Source organism: Theropithecus gelada, chromosome 14 (genome assembly GCF_003255815.1).
Source record: "Theropithecus gelada isolate Dixy chromosome 14, Tgel_1.0, whole genome shotgun sequence".
Lineage (NCBI taxonomy): Eukaryota > Metazoa > Chordata > Mammalia > Primates > Cercopithecidae > Theropithecus > Theropithecus gelada.
In genome coordinates, this window is record NC_037682.1 from 10346611 (window position 1) to 10365728 (window position 19118).

At 60.3% G+C, this 19118-nt stretch overlaps 1 protein-coding gene across 2 annotated transcripts; it reads right to left on the reverse strand.

The window, feature by feature from the left end:
- On the reverse strand, positions 1-17137 carry PLCB3 (phospholipase C beta 3). 2 transcript variants are annotated; one of them, XM_025358454.1, is made up of 31 exons: positions 16869-17137; positions 14264-14341; positions 13941-14009; positions 13714-13854; positions 13439-13518; positions 13303-13356; positions 13136-13211; positions 12931-13031; positions 12208-12374; positions 11986-12132; positions 9379-9619; positions 9129-9213; positions 8854-9040; positions 8002-8207; positions 6422-6518; positions 6254-6338; positions 5843-5967; positions 5359-5513; positions 5112-5273; positions 4323-4422; positions 4125-4229; positions 3812-3903; positions 2817-2970; positions 2693-2728; positions 2417-2609; positions 1879-2032; positions 1716-1792; positions 1515-1604; positions 1367-1424; positions 638-724; positions 1-556 (listed from the first exon to the last, which is right to left on the reverse strand). In XM_025358454.1, exons 1-31 carry the CDS (start codon positions 16965-16967, stop codon positions 353-355), a joined length of 3705 nt encoding a protein of 1234 aa, XP_025214239.1. In that variant the 5' UTR covers positions 16968-17137; the 3' UTR covers positions 1-352. The 2 variants fall into 2 exon arrangements, with proteins under 2 accessions (XP_025214239.1, XP_025214240.1); XM_025358455.1 differs by lacking the exons at positions 13941-14009; positions 14264-14341 and having other exon boundaries at positions 13714-13800; positions 16869-17101.
- Positions 17138-19118: the final 1981 nt, after the last annotated feature.

Here is a 19118-nt window from a genome sequence, read left to right on the forward strand (position 1 = left end):
TCCCTGAAATCCACTTTTATTCATGTAAAAAAAATCCCCAAAGAATAGAGAAAAAATGTGACACCTACTTCCTGAAGCTCCAGCAGCTCTCCCAGGGAAGGGAGGAGACACTGCTACCTCGAGGGTGTGGGTGTCACGGGGAGCAAAGCCCTGACCAGGGCCCTAACCTAAGACTGAGGGCAGGAAGGAGGGGCCCCAGGAGGATGAAGGGAGTTAGCTCAGGTACTTGCCCCAGGTTTAAAAAAATAAAATTTCTAGATAAAAAGTTAAAAAAAAAAAGCATTAGTGTCGTTGCCTCCTGCCCTCCACCCAGCGCCCACCTGGCCCTGTGGCCACCTCTTGCTCAGCCAGTTCAGAGCTGCGTGTTCTCCTCCTGGCTCTCCGAGTCAGCGCCCGACAGGTGCCCGCTGCTCCCAGGTGCGTGACCGTTGCTGGCACAGGCCACCAGAAGCCCATCCCCCAGCCCCTCCGGCATCTCGCCCAGCAGGCTCCTGCGGATCTCCTGGGGGAGCCTCGCCCGCTGCTCCTGACACTCCTGGGCCAGCTGGGCCAGCAGCTGTGGGAGGAGGACGGGCATCACAGGCGAGGCCTGGCTGCCTTGCACCCCATCTGCCCGCCTGTTCGCCCATGGCCTCACCTTGGGCTCCTCTTCTGCCAGCTGTTGCAGGACCTGCTGCTGCCCAGCCACAAGACGGTCATGCCGCTGCTTCTGGGCCTCCTCCAGCTACAGGGGTGGGCAAGGGCTCAGCTGAGGGGCCCTGAGGGGCTAGGGCCTCGAGGCTCTGGCTGGGTATAGTAGTCAGGTGGGCGAGGCCAGGCGCAGTGGCTCACACCTGTAATCCCAGCACTTTGGGAGGCCGAGGTGGGCAGATCACCTGAGGTCAGGAGTTCCAGACCAGCCTGGCCAACATGGTGAAACCCCCATCTCTACTAAAAATACAAAAATTAGCCAGGTGTAGTGGCGGACGCCACAGTAATCCCAGCTACTTGGGAGGCTGAGGCAAGAGAATTGCTTGAACCCAAGAGGCAGAGGTTGCAGTGAGCCAAGATTGCACCACTGCACTCCAGCCTGGGTGACAAAGTGAGACTCTGTCTCAAAGAAAAATAAAGGAAGTTAGGTGGGTGAAGGCTCCCAGGGTGATGTATCAGGTTTGTGAAAGGACCAGGCCCAAGGACACCAAAGCCAGGGGCACTGGTGCAGACAGTTGGCTTTGGGTATGATGCGGGTACCCTGGAGCTGTTGGGCACTCGAGAAAGGCTCTAGAAGAACTTTGAGGGCAACGTGGCACCAGGCCAGGCACGGAGAAGGGTGTCTGATGAGTGAAGGAAGGGACGTGGGGTAGGGTGGCCCAGGAGCCCAACTCACCCGACGGATGGAGTTGACTGATTCAGTGATGTGCCGACGGTTAATCTCCGTCAGTTCCCTGCACAGGAGCAATGCAGGATGGCTCGGGGCCCAGACACCCGCCCTGCCTCCCCAGTACCCAGGTGGCCCCCGGCCCCGGTGCCCTTACGCTTCCTTCTTATGCTTGTCCCTCGTCTTGGCCTCCGAGATGCTGTTATGGCGCTTTCTGTCCAGGATCTTCTGCAGTTCCTTCTTCTCCCTTGAGAAGCCAGCAGGGAAAAAGGAGGGGTCAGCGGCAGAAGCACAGACTCTGCCTTCCTTCTGTATTAGAAGTCCTCAGCCCTTCCCATAGACCATCCTAGGCCTTCACCTCTCGTTCATCTCTTTCAGCCTCTTGAACTGAGTTGTGTTTGCATCAAGGACGACCTCCCTGAGCCGCTGCAGAGCCTATGGACACAGGGAGCCGACAGGTGATGCCGGGTTGATGACCAGTCTATCCAGGAGGCTTTCCCTGGCCACTGCAGGCCCCCTACCTGTCTCAGATGCTCCAGCCTCCGCTGGGCCTCTGCGTCCACCTGGGCCTCCCGCAGCTCCAGCAGGCTCTGCACCTGTCTGTTCTGGAACTCCTGATACCGCTTTGCCTCGTCCTCCCCCTCCTTCGTGTCCTCCACATCAGCAGCCCCGCCTCTGCGAGGAGAACCCCTCTGGGTGATGCTTGGGTCCGTCACATGAACTGGGATGGGGAGGGTGTGTGGGGGAGCACACCCCGGCAAGCGATGGCAGACACCACCCCATGGGGCCAGGTCTGTTATGCAAACCAGGAGGCCTGTTAGCTCCACACAAGTGATGGGAGCCTGTTTGGGCAACACGATCCTCATGGACTTCAAAAGAGATGTCACTCCCTGGGGGACACGGAGGTGCCTGGTGTGGAAAGCCTCCTCCATCCTTGCACCCGAACCCTCCTCCCTGGGGGTCAAGGAGCGGCTCTTGCCATCTCTCCATGCCCACCGACCCCCATGTTCACTTCAGTGCACCCAGCACACATAGCACACAGGCGGCCCAGACACTCACAGGGCACCTGGCCGCAGCCGGCACCTGCCCTCAGCCTGTGCCTGAGCCAGCCCATCCAGCAGGCGGCGGGTGAGGGTGACTGCCTTCCGCTGATGCTTCTTGCGCAGCTCCCGCAGGTCTCGCTCTTGCCGGCTCTGGAGCTTGACCAGAGCCTTGTGACCTCGGAGCTCATCCAGCGGGGTGGGGGCCACCTCTGGGAGTGGCAGAGGAAAGGTAGGCGGGGGGTGGGGGAAACTGCAAGGCAGCCCCCCGGCCTCCAGGTACCCCGCCCCCTACCTGAGAGGATGCTGGCGATGAGATCGTCGCGCTGCCCTAGGGAGCAGAGGCCCTGTGAGGAGCTGAAGGACAGGGTGGTGGGGCACCTCCCTGCAGCCCACCCCTGACCCGAGCTGCTCCTTACCTGGGCTGCTGAGGGAGGTGCTGGTAGGGGAGGCGGTGGGGCCGGGGGGCCGGCGGGGGGAGGCATCCAGTGGGCTAGGGGTGGGGTTTGGGGACAGCTGAGACCCCAGCTGCTGAGACTGGGTGTCCTGGCACATCTCTTGGCCAGCCTGAGCCTATAGGGAGAAAGGAGAATGCTCTTTCCAGAAATGCTGTTCCCTCCAGACCCTTCTGTCCTCTACCACTTCCCGGGGCCCCTAGCACCCCTGTCAGCTTCCCTTAGTCCAAGCCACTGCTGAGCTGCTCTGTAACAGGAGGCTGTCTGCATGAAAAGAGCTATAAATCAAGCCTTTCTAAACCCCTTTTCCACATGGGCTGTGGGGAAGATAACATAATGCCAGCCCACTGCATGCGCTCAGGAACACCCAGATTGTTCTGGAAAGGCCTGGCCCAGCCCCAAGCCTCCTCTCCTCCCCTGCCTATGTCCCCCAGCCTTGCCTACAGTCGCTCATTTTCCTTGCTGCTCAGCTCCTGATTAAATCAACAGAGGACTCCACCAGCCGCAGAGTGGGCACCAGCCTCTCCACTAACAGCTCCGGGCAGCCCTAATTGCAGTCATCTCTCCCTGCCTGCCTGCCACAGGCCCCGGGGGGACTGGGTCTGGAAGCACAGGTGAACCTCTGAGCCTGACCCCTCCCCACGGAAGCCACTGCCCTCCTCATGGCTCCCAGGACACCACATATGAACAGCTTCTGTGGCTTCGCACTGCCCTGACAAAGTGAGTGGGACCCCTGTACCCCTACTCGGAGCCTGTATAGGCTGGAGGAATTCCAGCCCAGGTCTGACCTGAAGGCATCCTGAATGCAAATGGGTGGTTTTCATCTCCTCAAAATCCCAGGGCTGCCAAGCCTATTGCACTAGAGAGACCAGAAGCCTCCTCCTCACGTGGCCACAGCAGTCGTGTCCAGCGGCCCCCTGGGTCACAGTGAGCCTGAGCCCTGCCCTGCCCCGGCTCACCTCACTCTCCCCAATGAGGGCGGCCAGCTGCCGGGCCCTCTGGTCCATCAGGCTGACGTGCTTAATGGGGTTGATCAGGGCCTCCGCGTAGTCTGCGGGGAGGCAGAAGGCCAGGGTCTCAGAGACAGAGCCCCCAGGCCACCCCCACCCACCAGCTCTGGTCACAATGAGGAATTCCACAGCTTGTCCTTGGATCTGTGGATCTGTTCCCCACTCAGTCGGGGCCATCCAGCTCGGCAACTCCCAGACCCTGGGGATGGCCCTTGTCCCTCACACTCCCTGGCCAGGCCGGCCCTGCCCACCCCCAGCTCACCCTGGTGGTCATCAGGAATGTAGTCCGAGGCTTCAGTGTAGATGAGCAGGGCCGGAAGGCACAGTGGCTGGTTGGCCTCGTTCCGCAGGCAGACGTAGTGGTACCCTGGGTGGGCAGGAAGGCAAGGTTGGGTTGCTAGGCCAGGCGGGGGCCCTACCCACTGCCCGCTGTGCTTCCCAGAGCCCACCAAGGCCTCACCAGAGCGGATGGCAGAGACAGGCAGGATCCGGTGCCCTACAAATTTACCCCCCTCCTCAAAGGCTGCGATGCGAAGTGAAGCCAACGTAGGCAGCACCACCTGTGGGCCAGACTGGAGCTGAGCCACGGGGCTGACCCTGAGCCACCGTGGCTACCAGGCCACAGCTAACCACAGCCATCAAAGCCTAACAGAGCAGACCTTTAGACAAGCTGGCCTACTGACCATCAGTCACCATTGCCACTAAGCTGATGGCTGACCCCAACTCCATGGCCTGGCCTAATGGATGACTATAGCCATCAGGACCCTGAGGCAAGATGACAGGCAGCCAGGCCCCTTCAGGGCCCCCACAGACAGTTCTGGTCATCGCCAGTTTAGAAACGCGAGTGAGCCATGAGCAGGAAACCAAGAACGCATGCGCCCAGGTTGGGAGCAGAGGCCGCGTCCATGCAGGGCCGTGCAGGGTGCGGAAGAGCGGATATGAGCTTGGGGTTGTGACCTCAGCTCCTGCCTCGGAGATGGGGCAGGCTGCGTTCACTCCTCGCAGAGGATACAAGATCTCTAGCTGACACCCCCCAACCCCATCTCACCTTCTCACCCTGGTGTCTTACCCTGAGGAGGGCAGGGAGCCTGACGCTCGGACAGGCAGGTCCTGGGGGACCCATGGTGCCCCCCGCTTTCTGATCCCCAGTCGCCAACAGTGTGCTTGGTTTTTGTTCTCCCACCCGAGAACCGGGGCAGTCTGTGCTGGATCTGCCCTGTGCCTGAGCAGGTGCGGGGGCCAGGCTCACCTTGGGGAAGTCGAAGGGCTCCTCATCCCACACGGGGTTGAACGAGTTCCCCTGAGAGGTCCGGGTGCGGTACTTGCGCCGCGTGTCAACAGGGAGGCCAAACATGTCCACCTCCACGTAGATGCCCACCTTCCTGTCGGATAGGAACTGCCCCGAGATCACCTGGGGGGTGGGCCAAGGAAGGTGAGGCAGATGCTGAGAGTCCTGCCCCCAGGACATCCCTGGCCTGAGCACCCCCAGGCCCCACCTTGACCCGCAAGGCATTGGCCACGATGCCATCCACGATGACCTCAGTGAAGGGGTCGAAGGATTTGTCAGGCCGCCGCATGAACTCCGGCTTGAGCAGGTACCCGCTGCGCCCGTTGTACTCAAAAACGCCCGCATTGAGCTGCATCGCCACATCTGGGGTGCCATGGGCCAGTCGAGCAGGGCCAGGGATCACGCAGGACGGTGCCATGTGGGGAACGGGAGACCATCAGGTCAGATGGCATCCAAGGTCCAGGGCCAGGGGTGGGCTCAAATGGCATCAGGGTCCGGATCCAGGACAGATCAGACAGGGGAGGGGTCTGGCATCAGCCAAGGGCAGGAGGCGGGTGAGTCGGGGGCTGGGTTCCCCTGGGATCTGGGATTAGACAGGGTCAGAGGTCTGTTCAGGCAAGACCAGCAGGATCATGGGTCAGAAGTCAGTAAGACTGAGGGTCGGGATCAAGATGGAGGGGGCCAGGGCTCACCGAGGGTCTGGAAGTTGAGCGCAACAAGCTGGCACCCTACGTTCCAGAAGAGCTGGGGCATGTAGTTGGAGGAGTCCACGCGGGTGCCCTTGGGGTAGATGCGGCTGAGCTGCTGCTTGTTGTATCTGAGGTTGGTGGTCAGGGGCCACACAGGTGCCAAGGCCCACCCCATCAGCCTTCACCTCCGGCCTCAGCCAGGTGCTCCTGTGACTCCCACAGCCAGCCTCCATTTCTCAGCCTAGCCATGCCCCCTGAGGCTGCCTGGACCTGCCCAAGCCACAGGCCAGGGTGCAGGAGGGCCGCCGGAGGGCCAGCACCCTGTGCAGGTGGCACACGTGGGGACAGAACGCCACAGCCAGCCTCCAAGCGCCCCACTCTGGCCTGCCCGCCCACAGCACCTTCAAAGGATACTCCACAAACTCCATGGGGCTCTTGGTCAGCTGCTCCATGGCCTTGGTCTCCACGAAGGACGACATCTCGAAGCATTTGTTCCTCTCTTGGGGTGAGCCAAGAGACGGCATCAGACCTGGCAGGGCTGAGCTGGGCAAGCTCCCATGGCTGCCACCCACCCCTACTCACTTCGAGCAGCCTCAAAGGACTTGAACTTGACAGGCTCGATGTAGTTGACAAGCGTGGACATCTCCTCAGTGGCATTTACCTCGCTGCTGGCAGTGCCCTGTGGGCCCCAACCCAGGGTCAGCAGTGCCACTCCCACCGCAGCTGGCCATTCCCTCACCTGCCCCCCATGAAGGAGGTGCTGACCCTCTTCCCACCACTATCCACGCACTGCTGGTGGTGCCAACAATCTTCTTCCCAGGGTCTCACTGATGCGCCCTGGACACCACCTGGCTCAAGCAATTTTCCTGCCTCAGCCTCCCAAGTAGCTGGGATTACAGGCGCCCACCACCTTGCCCGGCTAATTTATGTAATTTTAGTAGAGAGGGGGTTTCACCATGTTGGCCAGGCTGGTCTTGAACCTCCCGACCTCAGGTGACTCGCCCACCTCGGCCTCCCAAAGTGTTGGGATTACAGGTGTGAGCCACCTCGCCCAGCATATATAGGTGTTAAAATTATCATTACTTTTACTGAATCATTTGGGAGTAAATTACAGACATCATGACCCTTTACCCATAAATACTTCAGCATATATGGACATTCTCTTATATAACTCCAATACAATAATTAAATTCAGGAAACAAAACATTGACATATTATCTAATATGTAGTTCATCTTTAAATTTCACTAATTGCCCCAGTAATTGTCTTTATAGCAATGTCTTTTTTTTTTTTTGAGACAGAGTCTCCTTTTGTCGCCCAGGCTACAAAATCGTAGCAACGGCGCGATCTCAGCTCACTGCAAGCTCCACCTCCCAGGTTCAAGGGATTCTCGTACCTCCGCCTGCCGAGTAGCTGGGATTACAGGTGTGAGCCACCATGCCCGGCTCAGACTGGTTTTTTCTTGTTTTTTTTTTTGGAGACGGAGTCTCGCTCCGTCGCCCAGGCTGGAGTGCAGTGGCCAGATCTCAGCTCACTGCAAGCTCCGCCTCCCGGGTTTAGCCATTCTCCTGCCTCAGCCTCCCAAGTAGCTGGGACTACAGACGCCCGCCACCTCGCCCGGCTAGTTTTTTGTATTTTTTAGTAGAGACGGGGTTTCACCATGTTAGCCAGGATGGTCTCGATCTCCTGACCTCGTGATCCGCCCGTCTCGGCCTCCCAAAGTGCTGGGATTACAGGCTTGAGCCACTGCGCCCGGCCCAGACTGGTTTTTTCTATACCACTCCTCACAGCTACTCAACGCTCCCCATGACAACGCTCCCCGCTCCTGTACCCCCTGGCTCTGCCCTAGGACCTTTGCACATGCTGTCCCCCTTCCTGAGCTCTGCCAGCCCCACCTCCCTGCCCAGGGCTGCCCTCTGCCAGTTCTGTGCCCTAACTCGCACCTCCCAGGCCACATCACCAGGAGAACTGTATGCTTGTTTCCATTCCTGATGACTGAAGACCCCTCCTCCCACCTTCACTCACACCCACACTGAGCCCCAGGGCGCAGGGTGATGTCGGTCTTGTTGGTGGTCAGACCCTCAGCCCCCAGTGGAGGTAATAAACTACTTGGGAGGTAAATAGATGCTACCTCCCCGACCTGCCCACCCTCTGGGCCTGACCTCATCTGTGGTCGGCTTTTTGGGGTCTGTCTGCTCCTCCTCTTCCTCATCTTCCTCCTCATCCTCACGGTCAGCAGGTCCAAGAGCATAGGGGCCCCGGTTCAGGCCCTCCTCACCCAAAGACTTCCGAGGCTCCAGGCTGGGCTTCTCAAGGGCCCCCTCCTCCCCGTTGCTCAGGCCTGGGCAGCTGTCAGAGCTGGGCGACCCTGCAGAGGACAGGGCCACAAGGTCAGGGGTCAGGACCACACAGCTGCTTAGGAAGCGTGAAGGGGTTTTTCCCAGTGTGTGCAGGTGACTCAGTGGGGAATTCAAGGGGTACTCTCAGAGAAGTGTGGCTTGGGGAGAGGCCAAGAGGTCAGGGGTCAGACAGTATTAAATCCAGTAGTGGTTGAGAGGGGTCATAGGTCAAAGGTAAAGGTCTGGGGTGATATTCAGCAGGGAGGCAGATAGGGTGGTTCAGTAGGGTGAGAAGTCAGGAAGTAGGGTACCACAGCCTTAATAGCGGGGTAAGAGATGACACAGAGGGGTTACAGGTCACGGGTAAGTCAGAGCCATGTCTAAGGAGGGGGCATAGTGAAGTGAATCGTCAGGGGTAAGAGGTCAGAGGTGAGCTGAAATGATAACTAACTGGGCAGGTGGACTCAATGCAGCTCGGTGAGGCATGCACCTGAGGTCAGGGGTCAGAGGCCCCACACCAGCCAACAGGTGATGAGGAGAGAGGCCAGTTGTGGGAACAGGTGCACAGCGAGGCGGGAGGGTGGGCTGGGGGTCTGGGATGAAGTGTCACAGCGCCGACAGCATGAGGCCAGAGGCTGGGGTCAGGTCAGGGTGGTGGGCCAGGCTGGGGCCTACCAAGCTGCGGGGAGGAGGGCTCAGTGGCAGCGGAGCTCTCGCTCAGGGCCGAATTGCTCTGCTCCAGCGGCCGCTTGCGCCCAGCGCTGTCTGGGCCACCTGTGCTGGGTCTGTGCCGCTTCTTGTTCTTCACCAGGATACGGCCCATCAGGTCCTGGGGGCTGGGCAGGGGAACACCTGGGGCCAGCTGGGCAGGCATGGATGAGTCAGGGCCCTGGACCAGGTCCACAGCACCGTGGCCCGCATACCCCCACCCTCGCTCTGAGCCCCCGTACCGGGTACTTGTCCAGAGGCTCGATGAGTAGCGCATCTCCAAAGATGGAGCGGCAGTACTCAGCCATCTTTGCCTGCTGCTTTGCCCTGCGGGAGCCGAGGTCAGAGGTCAGAGGTCCCTAGGGGAAGCTGGGGTCTACAGGACAGGTCAGTGGCGGTTCACAGGGTTGGAGGTCCCTGAGCAGTCCAACAGCGCTGAGGCGGGAGGGCTGTCCCTGGGTCCATGGGGTTTCATGCCAGGGGCTCACTCACGAGTCCACGTGGTTCTCGAAGGAGAGGATGACGGGGTAGGGCGAAGTCTTGAAGGCAGTCTCGGCAATGGCCTCTAGCACGTCGCGCAGAGGCACCTCCGTGGTCATGGTGAAGCCATGGGTGATGAAGGGTTCCTCCTCGGGCGGCCGTCCTTTCCACACATCCAGCTCCACACAGCGGCAGCCCCACAGCAGCACCTGGCGGTACATCTCCACCGACGAGGTCCCAGCCAGCTGCCCAGCTGGGGGCAAGGCTCTGTCACCAAGGCCGCCCACCAGCCCAGCTCCTCACCATCCCGGCCCCACCCGGAACCAGGCCATGCTGGATTTGCAGAGGGCTCTCCATCTCTCAGATGGATACCCACCACCTGACCATCCCACCAGCGTGAGCTGGGGGAGTCATCCCCGAGGCTCACTATAGCTCCCCACTGACTCAACAATCGCCCCCTCTCCTCCCTCCCTCCACCCATCTCGGCCCTGGCACAGCTCACACCACTTCCTGTGTGGAAGATTCAGGCCTCCCTGCCTCCAATCCAATCTCTCTGTCTTTTTTTTTTTTTTTCTGAGACCGAATCTCACTCGGTCGCCCAGGCTGGAGTGCGGTGGCAGGACCTTGGCTCACTGCAACCTCCGCCTCCTTGGTTCAAGCGATTCTCCTGCCTCAGCCTCCCTAGTAGCTGGGATTACAGGCGCCCACCACTATGCCTGGCTAATTTTGGTATTTTTAGTAGAGACAGGGTTTCACCATGTTGGCCAGGCTGGTCTCAAACTCCTGACCTCAGGTGATCCACACACCTCAGCCTCTCAAAGTGCTGGGATTACAGGCGTGAGTCACTGCTCCTGGCCTGAATCCAGTCTCTACAGAGCACCTGGCATCATCCTTCTAAGAACATATCATATCAGGTCACATCACCTCTTCTGCTTCACCCTCCAAAAGGCCTCTCCCTCCCACTCAGGATGAATCCAAGTGCCTCTGGGTCCCTGGGCCTAGCTTGCCTTGCTCTCCCTCTCTTAACAGGCACCTATCCCCAGCACTCTGCACCCTGCCCCCTCCAGCTTCCTTTCTGCTTTTTTTTTTTTTTTTAATTATTATTATTTTTTTTTGAGACGGAGTCTCGCTCTATTGCCCAGGCTGGAGTGCAGTGGCTGGATCTCAGCTCACTGCAAGCTCCGCCTGCCGGGTTCACGCCATTCTCCTGCCTTAGCCTCCCGAGTAGTTGGGACTACAGGCGCCCGCCACCTCGCCCGGCTAGTTTTTTGTATTTTTTTTTTTTTTTAGTAGAGACGGGGTTTCACCGGGTTAGCCAGGGTGGTCTCGATCTCCTGACCTCGTGATCCGCCCGTCTCAGCCTCCCAAAGTGCTGGGATTACAGGCTTGAGCCACCGCGCCTGGCTCTGCTTTTTTTTTTAAAATTATTATTTATTTAATTTTTTTTTTGAGAAAGGGTCTCACTCTGTCACCCAGGCTGCAGTGCAGTGGTGCAATCACAGCTTACTCCTGCCTCAACCTTCCCAGAACCAAGGGATACTCCCACCTCAGCCTCCCAAGCAGCTGGGACCACAGGCATGTGCCACAATACCCAGCTAATTTTTAAAAAATTATTTGTAGAGATGGGGTCATGCTATGTTGCCAAGGCTGGTCTTAAAACCTGGGCTCAAGTGATCTGCCTGCCTTAGCCTCCCAAAGTTCTGGGATTACAGGCATGAGTCACCACACCCAACTCCCTTCCAGCCTCTTAAAAGCACCCTGCAGGCCGGGCGCGGTGGCTCATGCCTATAATCCCAGCACTTTGGGAGGCCGAGGCAGGCAGATCACCTGAGGTCGAGAGTTTGAGAGCAGCCTGATTGACATGGAGAAACCCCATCTCTACTAAAAATACAAAATGAGCCGGGCATGGTGGCGCATGCCTGTAATCCCAACTACTTGGGAGGCTGAGGCAGGAGAATCACTTGAGCTTGGCAGGCAGAGGTTGCGGTGAGCCGAGATCGTGCCATTGCACTCTAGCCTGGGCAACAAGAGCGAAACTCCATCTCAAAAAAAAAAAAAAAATGCGGCCGGGCGCGGTGGCTCAAGCCTGTAATCCCAGCACTTTGGGAGGCCGAGGCGGGTGGATCACGAGGTCAGGAGATCGAGACCATCCTGGCTAACATGGTGAAACCCCGTCTCTACTAAAAATACAAAAAACGAGCCGGGCGTGGTGGCGGGCGCCTGTAGTCCCAGCTACTCGGAGGCTGAGGCAGGAGAATGGCGTGAACCTGGGAGGCGGAGCTTGCAGTGAGCCGAGATCGCGCCACTGCACTCCAGCCTGGGTGACACAGCGCAAGACTCCGTCTCAAAAAAAAAAAAAAAAAAAAAATGCACCCTGCAGTCTCTCCTGCTGCAGGCCCTAACACAAGCCATTCCAGTCCTTGCCTGGTAAAGCCACCATGGGGCACGCTCCCGCAGAGAGGCCCCCCTGCTCAGGGCCACTGCCTGTTCCCTGCCTGCATCCCCAGCACTGGCCGATGAATGAGCAAATGGGCCAAAAGGACTGTGACCCAGGAGGAGTGGGGCAATGCAAGGGTTACAGGGCAGAGGTCATGGGCCCCACCCTTGCTCCCCGCTCACCAGTGAGATAGGTGTTATGCGAGGAGTTGATGAAGTAGGCACTCAGCGGCTGGGTCATGTCGGCGCTCAGATCCAGGGCTTCCAGGGGCAGGATACCGTTCTCCTCGCCTCCCAGGTAGCGGCTAAAGCCCTCCATGGACATCTGGTCTGGGGTGGGAGGGGATCAGCAGGGTCAGCTGGGGCCCCACCTGCCCCCGCCCACCTGCACCCTGGCCAGCTCACCTCGCTCCAGAAACTGCTGGTTGGGCTCATACTTTTCAATGAGCAGTCGGGCCTGGGAGGGCCGCAGCGGCGGGTACAGCACTTCGTTGAGTCTCGGGTCGCGTTGCTTCTGGTTGATGAAGTCCATGAGCTGCTCCAGTGTCAGGTATGGCTTGCCCTTGGCACCTCTGGAGGGGGCAGGAAGCCGGGTGAGGATGGAGCCTTGCAGGGCTCCCATCCCCTCACCAAGCCCTTGCCCTGGGCAAAGGAGTCAGAAAGCCTACTCCTGGGTCTGGCACCCAGTGAGTGGGACTCTGGGTGAGTCACGGCCAACCTCTGGGCCTCAGTTTCCCCGTTCACTCTCCTGACCACTCAGGATTGTCAAGGCAACAGACTAGTGGGCACTGGCAATGGCCAGGGCTGAGGAGCTGCCAAGTGGTCAGCCCACCACCCCTTGCTTCCAGACCTCACAACACACCTGAGCCTTGGACCCCATTGCAGAGTGGGCTGATTAAACCAACCCTGGTACAGGGTTAGCCCAGAGCTACCTGTAACTGAGGGGCAGAAATAGCCGCTCTGAGCACAGGCATATCATTGACAGGTTCTCCCCGGGCACTCCCACCTGCCCCCAGCGCTCCAGGACCCGGCCCACCAGTTTCCCCTCTCCCCATTGAGCTAGAGGCGCACTAAGCAAAAGCCAAACACAGAGCACAGGGGCTGGGAGGCAGGCTAGGCCCTGCTCACATCTCCAGCAGGATCTTGTCAATGTCCGGCCGCAGACACAGCTTGTTCAGGAACCGCTCAAAGATTTCCAAGGAAAACTCATCAGGCCGGATGGACTCACTCTGGAGGTCAAGGAGTGTGGGGTGAGAGGCCAGGGGCAGTCAGCCCCGGAAGGGTGGGTGCCCACCATGACACCCCACCCCGCCCCTGCCCCCACCCCACACACCCGGTTGAAATTGAGGCCACAGGATTCCAGTGCAGTCTCCACCCGCTTCTTGTCTGCTGAGAACATCTTCAGGATGCTGATGCGGGCAGGAGGGGTTGAGGGTCAGTGGAGGACAAAGGCTACCAAGGTCAGGGCAGGAGGAAGGTGCTGGGGGAAGGGGTGCTCACTTCTTGACGGGGATCCGACCATCCTGGTTCACCTGCAGCTTCAGCTTCGTGTATCTGGGGAGGCAGGTGAAGAGGTCACACCCTGAAAACGGCCACGTGAACCCCCCAGCTCCCCCTCAGGTGGCCTGGGGCTCACGCTTTGCGCAGGAAGGTGTTCCGGGAGGCGTTCTGAGCCAGGATGTTCATAGCCAGCTTGAACAGCTCCTCGGACCAGACCTGGGGGGCCAGTATACACGGGGAGGCGGTGAATGGGGGACAGAGGGGCTGCCCAGCCACAACCCAGGTCCACAACTATCTCTGGTACACAGTAGGTCACAGAGCAGCCTAGAACACAGCAGGTGTTCGGTAAGTGACGGCCAACTCACAGAAAAAGACAGTGACTCCCCGCTTGTCCCCTTGGTGCCAGCCCACCTTGGCTGTGTCATCCTGCACGGCCATGAAGTTCAAGAACACTGTGTTCACTGGGTCCGGCCCAGACACCACCGTCATCAGCTTCTCCTCCAGCCGGGCATCGGGACCCCCAAAGCCCAGAACTTCCCGGATCTTGGGGTCCTGAGTAGGTGACAGCGAAGGGTGAGGAGGAGCTCCCAGGCCTCACAGCCTCGCTGTGGTCTTCACTCCCAGGTTCCATCACTCACCTTGGGCAGACGGGCGTACCGGCCTGTCCGTGTGTCCCTGATGGAACTGATGTCCAGTGTGTCCACCTCCTGGGGGAACCAGATGCCGGGCTGGGTATGAGAGGCTGTAGGGTGACAGCCAGGAGCCTCCAAGCTCCCTACCCAGGCCAGGGAGTGGCCAGCCCCTGGCAATAGCCCCAGCCTCAGCTCCTGCCCTGAGCACTTCCTGTCTGGGCAGCAGTGGGAGAGGTCAGCCTGCAGCGGGGCCCCACCCCCATGGGCAGGGCAGGGTTCTGGGACAGGGGCCTTTGGCCTGAGCGAGCTGCACCAGCGCCCCCCCTCACCATGTTGGGGCCTGTCCAGTACAAGAAGAAGCCACTGGGGTCCACACGCAGGGTCACCAGGTTCCGACTGGAGGTCTCCTGGGGACGGCACAGGGCAGCAGGGGTCAGGGAGTGAGGGCTGTGGTGCAGGCCTGGCACCTGGGGCTCTCCCATCATGCACCCCAGAGTTCCTGCCCGTGAGCTAAGACAAAACCTCATCCAGTCCACAGGTCCTGTGTGGCTGCCTGTGGCCCTCAGAACAAAGCCAAGGTCCTAGGTGTGACATTCAGTGTCACACCTGGAAGGGCTCCCCAGCCCCCATCCTGGGCTCCATTTCCCCAGAAGTGCTGAGAGCTCTGTGACGGTGACAGCCCCCCTAATTCACCCCACTACAGAACGTTTAAGGCATGAAAGTGAGAAGTCTGACTCCCACTGCCCTTCTGCATCCCTTGGGATACCACAATGACCCCTTGGTCTGCCTCAAAGTCCACTATTCACCTTACCACATCTGCCGGGGCCCTCACAGCTTCAAAGCTCATCCCATCTTACAGAAGAACAGTCCCCCTAGAAGGGGACTCGCCCTACTCTCAGGACAGGGCAGTGAGCTCTTCCTCCCTCAAACAGCCCTGCAGCTGGCAGGGGGCAGGGAAGTGCATGCCAGCAGCATTTTCTGAGAAGGGCCCGGTCCCTGGCAAACTCCCAGGGCCACCCCGTGTGACTCAGGACCAGCAGCCAGAGGGACTGTTCTCCAGGGCTTAGACTCAGCCAGGGCCAGACTGACCAAGTGCCTACAGGTAGAACCCTCCTATTCCAGGCTCTTCCAGCCAGAAAAGGACCCCACCTCATGTTGGGCACCACCCCTAAACAGCTGCTCAGTGTCTTCTGGACAATACTGTCATTATCAATACATCTCATATACACACGTCGCCCCTACTGCACACCGGGTACAGTTCTATGCACCTAGCATCTTCGAGCACACAAAGGCCCCCTAACCAGCCTAAGAGATGTGCTGTTGTCACTCCCATTTCACAGATGAGGACACTTAGTTACAGGCACACTTCATAGCCTGCCCGAGGTCATTGGAGCCAGGACTTGCTTGCAGGCAGTGTGGTCGCAGCGTCCTGTGACCTGGGAAGCAGGGAGCGGAGACTCCCAGCTCCTGGCCTCAGCCACACCCCATTGTGGGGCCTGGGATAAGTCTCTGCTTTCCAGACCTCAGTTTCCTTTTCTGGAGAATGGGGATTGCAGCAGCCCCACCCATGGCAGGCTTTGCTTACAAAGTATGGGTGTTCATCTGGGAACAGAAGGGACAGAAGGCCTCAAAACTTTGGGGATGCATAGGCCTCCCCACTTCAGTGTGCTGACACCCAGCCCCCAGCCCCTCTCGGGATTCCCAACCCTACCTTGAGTCTGAGGCCCCCCAGTGGTGTGCCGAGGGGGGAGGGGAGTCTATGGGTACTGCCCCTCGGGTTTCCCCCCAACCTCTCCCCAGAGGTCTGGCTCTCAAAGACAGCCCAGGCCCCCTGCTCTCCTGCCCCAAGCCTCTGTCTGCACCCCCCACCCCACCCCCAGGGCCCTCTCCCTGTTCCCACTTCCTTATTTGGGTTTATCACAGTGGAAGGAAAAGAAGAAACTTTTCCCTTCAGGCCAGCCTGGGGGGAGGGGTCTCCCCCGGCCTCTGGGGCACCCAGGCACCCCTCCTCACACACCTGCCGCTTCGGGCCACGCCCCCATCTCCTCCCCCCAGCTCCCACGCCTACCCCGGGGCCCCACCCAGCCGGAAAAGAGCCCAGAGTCTTCCAGGCCCGTGGCCTGACTGGGAAGGAGCCGCGAGGAAGCTCAGGCCGGCCGGGTGGAGGCCCTGGGGAAGGAGAGGCCCAGGGGGCAGAAGAGGGGACCCAGGATGGGGATGGGCAGCCAAAGGTGGGGACACGGGCATTTGGGAAGCACCAGGGGCAGGACAGGGAAAGGGGGGCCAGGATGTATTGGGGTTCAAGATCCCAAGCCTAAGGAGTGGGGAGCAAAGTTCCCAGGGGTGGAGGAACTTGGGGGGCAAAGTCTTCCCTAGGGGGTGACTGGGTGCTCCCACCTGAGCAGGGAGCTGAGCTGGGATCTAGAAGCAGGGCGAAGGGGTGCCAACCAGAATAGGGGGAAAAATGATGAATGGACGAGGACTGTTCAGGCAGGGCACCGGGGAGAGGAGGGACGCCCTGGCACACACCCAGAATGAGGATGCCCCAAGCCAGCCTGGAGGTCAGGGTCCTGCAGCCGGGGAGTCTAGTGCTGGGCAGGGGTCTGGGGACCAGGCCAGGATTGGGGAACCAGAATTAGTCTGGCAGGGAGTGGTGGGAAGGGCGAATGAAAACGGGGGAACGGGGTTTATTGGGGTTCAAAGTCTCTGCGCCAAGGAGTGGAGCCCAGTTTTCCAGAGCTGAGAGACTGGGAGTTGGGGGGACAAAGTCTTCATTACGGAGACGATCGGGGACTTAAGTTTCCGGGACGCCGCCAGGCTGGGATGAGGGTGGCGCCACGGGCAGGCGAGGCTGGGGTAGGGGTCCCCAGCGACTGGTCGAGCTTGACAGAAAGAGTCCTGGGATCGGGGCGGAGCAGGGGCCCGCACGCTTACCTCGTCCCATTTGATGAACTTACTCCCGCGCCGCAGGGTCTCCACCACGGTGGGCGGCTCCAGCTGCAGCGCGTGGACGCCGGGCTGGGCGCCCGCCATGGCCGGGCCAGGGGCGGGTCGGGGACCCACGGAGCCCTGACGGGGACTGACGGCGCCGCTGCTCCCACCGCCCGGCCCGCTTCGGCCCCGCGGCGTCAGTACCAGCCCGCCCGCCCGCCAGTCTGTCCCGGACCGACCAGAGCCTCGGCGGGGCCCGGGCGGGGCGGGGACGGGGCGGGGCCTCCAGGGCCCCGCCCCCTCCCGCCGCGTCGGACCCGCCCGCCCCGCGTCGGCTCCCCCTGGCGGCCGGGGCGGCGACTGCAGCCGGAGCAAGGATTGGGGCAGGGGCACGCGAACCGGTCGGGGGCTTTGCTGCGGGGCTCAGCAGGACCTGATTCTTCAGGCCTATGGAGGAAGGAGGGTGCTGGGGGCCGAAGTGGCTGTTGGGGAGCAGCTGGAGGGACTGGGTGTAGAGGGCGCTGCTTAAGGCGGTCCGGGATCAGCCCACTGAGGTTTCTGAGCGACGGGGGCTGCAATACCACTGGAGAGCTGGACTTGGGCCGGGGGTCGCCGCAGAGCCCTGTCGCCCACCCTCTTCTGCCGCACTTAGCTGAATGCAGGAAAAGCTTCTCCCGCCCCCCTCTGCCCTGGCTTCGCCTCACCCACTGTTCTGCTGCGCGGTCCCCCCTCCCTGGGAGCACTTAGCCGGCTAATGGGCCTCCCGCCGGCAGGCGCCCCTCCCCCGTCCCTGGCCCAGGGAGGCCGGGCGCCTGCCACCTCCTCTGAGGACCCAAGCATCCTGGTCTTCGAGAGTGGGCCCTAGAACAGCCCCCTTCTTGTTGCCGCAGACTCCCATGACTGGAGCCTGACTGTGAGCCTCTTGGCTGGGAACCGTGGGGGGGACGCTGTTGTCTGCCTAGAGGGGTCAGAAGCTTTGCGGGTGTCCCCAGACAGGAGGGTTGAGGAGGGGCTCTGCAGTGCCTGGCCCACAGCAGGTGCCCTGAAATCTGCGTTCCAGGGATGGGAGCGGGGAAGGCGCATGGGCAATGGGATGGGTGGGGGCTGCAGCCCCTCCCGCAGGGCTTGGCTGGTGGGGGGGGTTCCTGCCTGGGGGCCCCTGTGGGAGCCCCCCCAATACAGAGGCAGTAACAGCAGCAGGTTTAAAGTAGAACTCATCCAGAGGGGCCAGCCAAGTCACCTAGAAACCCAGAAAGAGATGCAGCTGGCTCTGGGGGAGGAGGGGTCAGCGGAGGAGGCGCTCCCCTGCAGGCCCCTTTGCCCCAGGCTCTGAGACCCCCACAAGGACCCCTGCCTGGCCCTGGCCTTCCTCCACACCCCACCAAGTTCTCCATCAAGTCTAACCTAGCAGATCTCCTAGCTCTCAGCCCTGGCCTTGTGGGGTGTGATTACGATCTCCACTTGAGGCCCAGAGAGGGGAAGGGACTTGCCCAAGGTCACACGGCTTCTTAGGAGGATTTCAACCCTCCCACTTCCTGAGGCCCAGGAGCCTCTAGACCTCATTGGGAAAACAGAGCCATGCAAGGTGGAGCTTGGCCTCTGCCCTCACAGGCTGGAGTTCAAGTCCGGCTCTTGCTAGCAGCCTCTTGCTAGTGGCAGAACCTAGTCTCTCTAGGTGCCTCAGTCACCTTGTCCAGAACCTAAAGGTTGTTAGATACATAAGCAAATGGGTGGGACATGAGTGGCTGGAAGCTGTGGGGACACCAGGGAGGGAGCAAAGGGCATAGGTCGGCTCTGGGGCAGGGGAACCTCCAGCCTGTGCCAGGGCTAGCAAAGCCTGGAGCCAAGGCTTTAGCTTAGGGGGTCTCAGCTGTGGGCCCTAGGCCTTGGGCAAGGGTACTTTAGAGAAGCATTGGGCGGCAGCTCCTTGGGGAAAAAAACAGGATAGGCACCTGTTTCCTGGGCTTAAGCCTCTCTCCTCCCCCAACCCTGTGTCTCCGGAGGCCAGGGCAGCCCCCATTACAGGGCTCCTTCCTTCCCAGACACTTCCATCCTTGGTAACGGTAATAGGGTTTCTCAGCAGGCAGTAATGGTGAAGGCAGGAAGCCTTTCCGGACTCTCCCCTTGATTAAGGAGCGGTCTTGACCCACAGGACCCTCCCCAGAGCCTCTGCTTCAATGATGTACTCTAATGGAGGGGGGCTGGGGCCCTGGGAGGGGTAGGGCCGAGGAGGCCACAGCCTGAGGCTAGAAG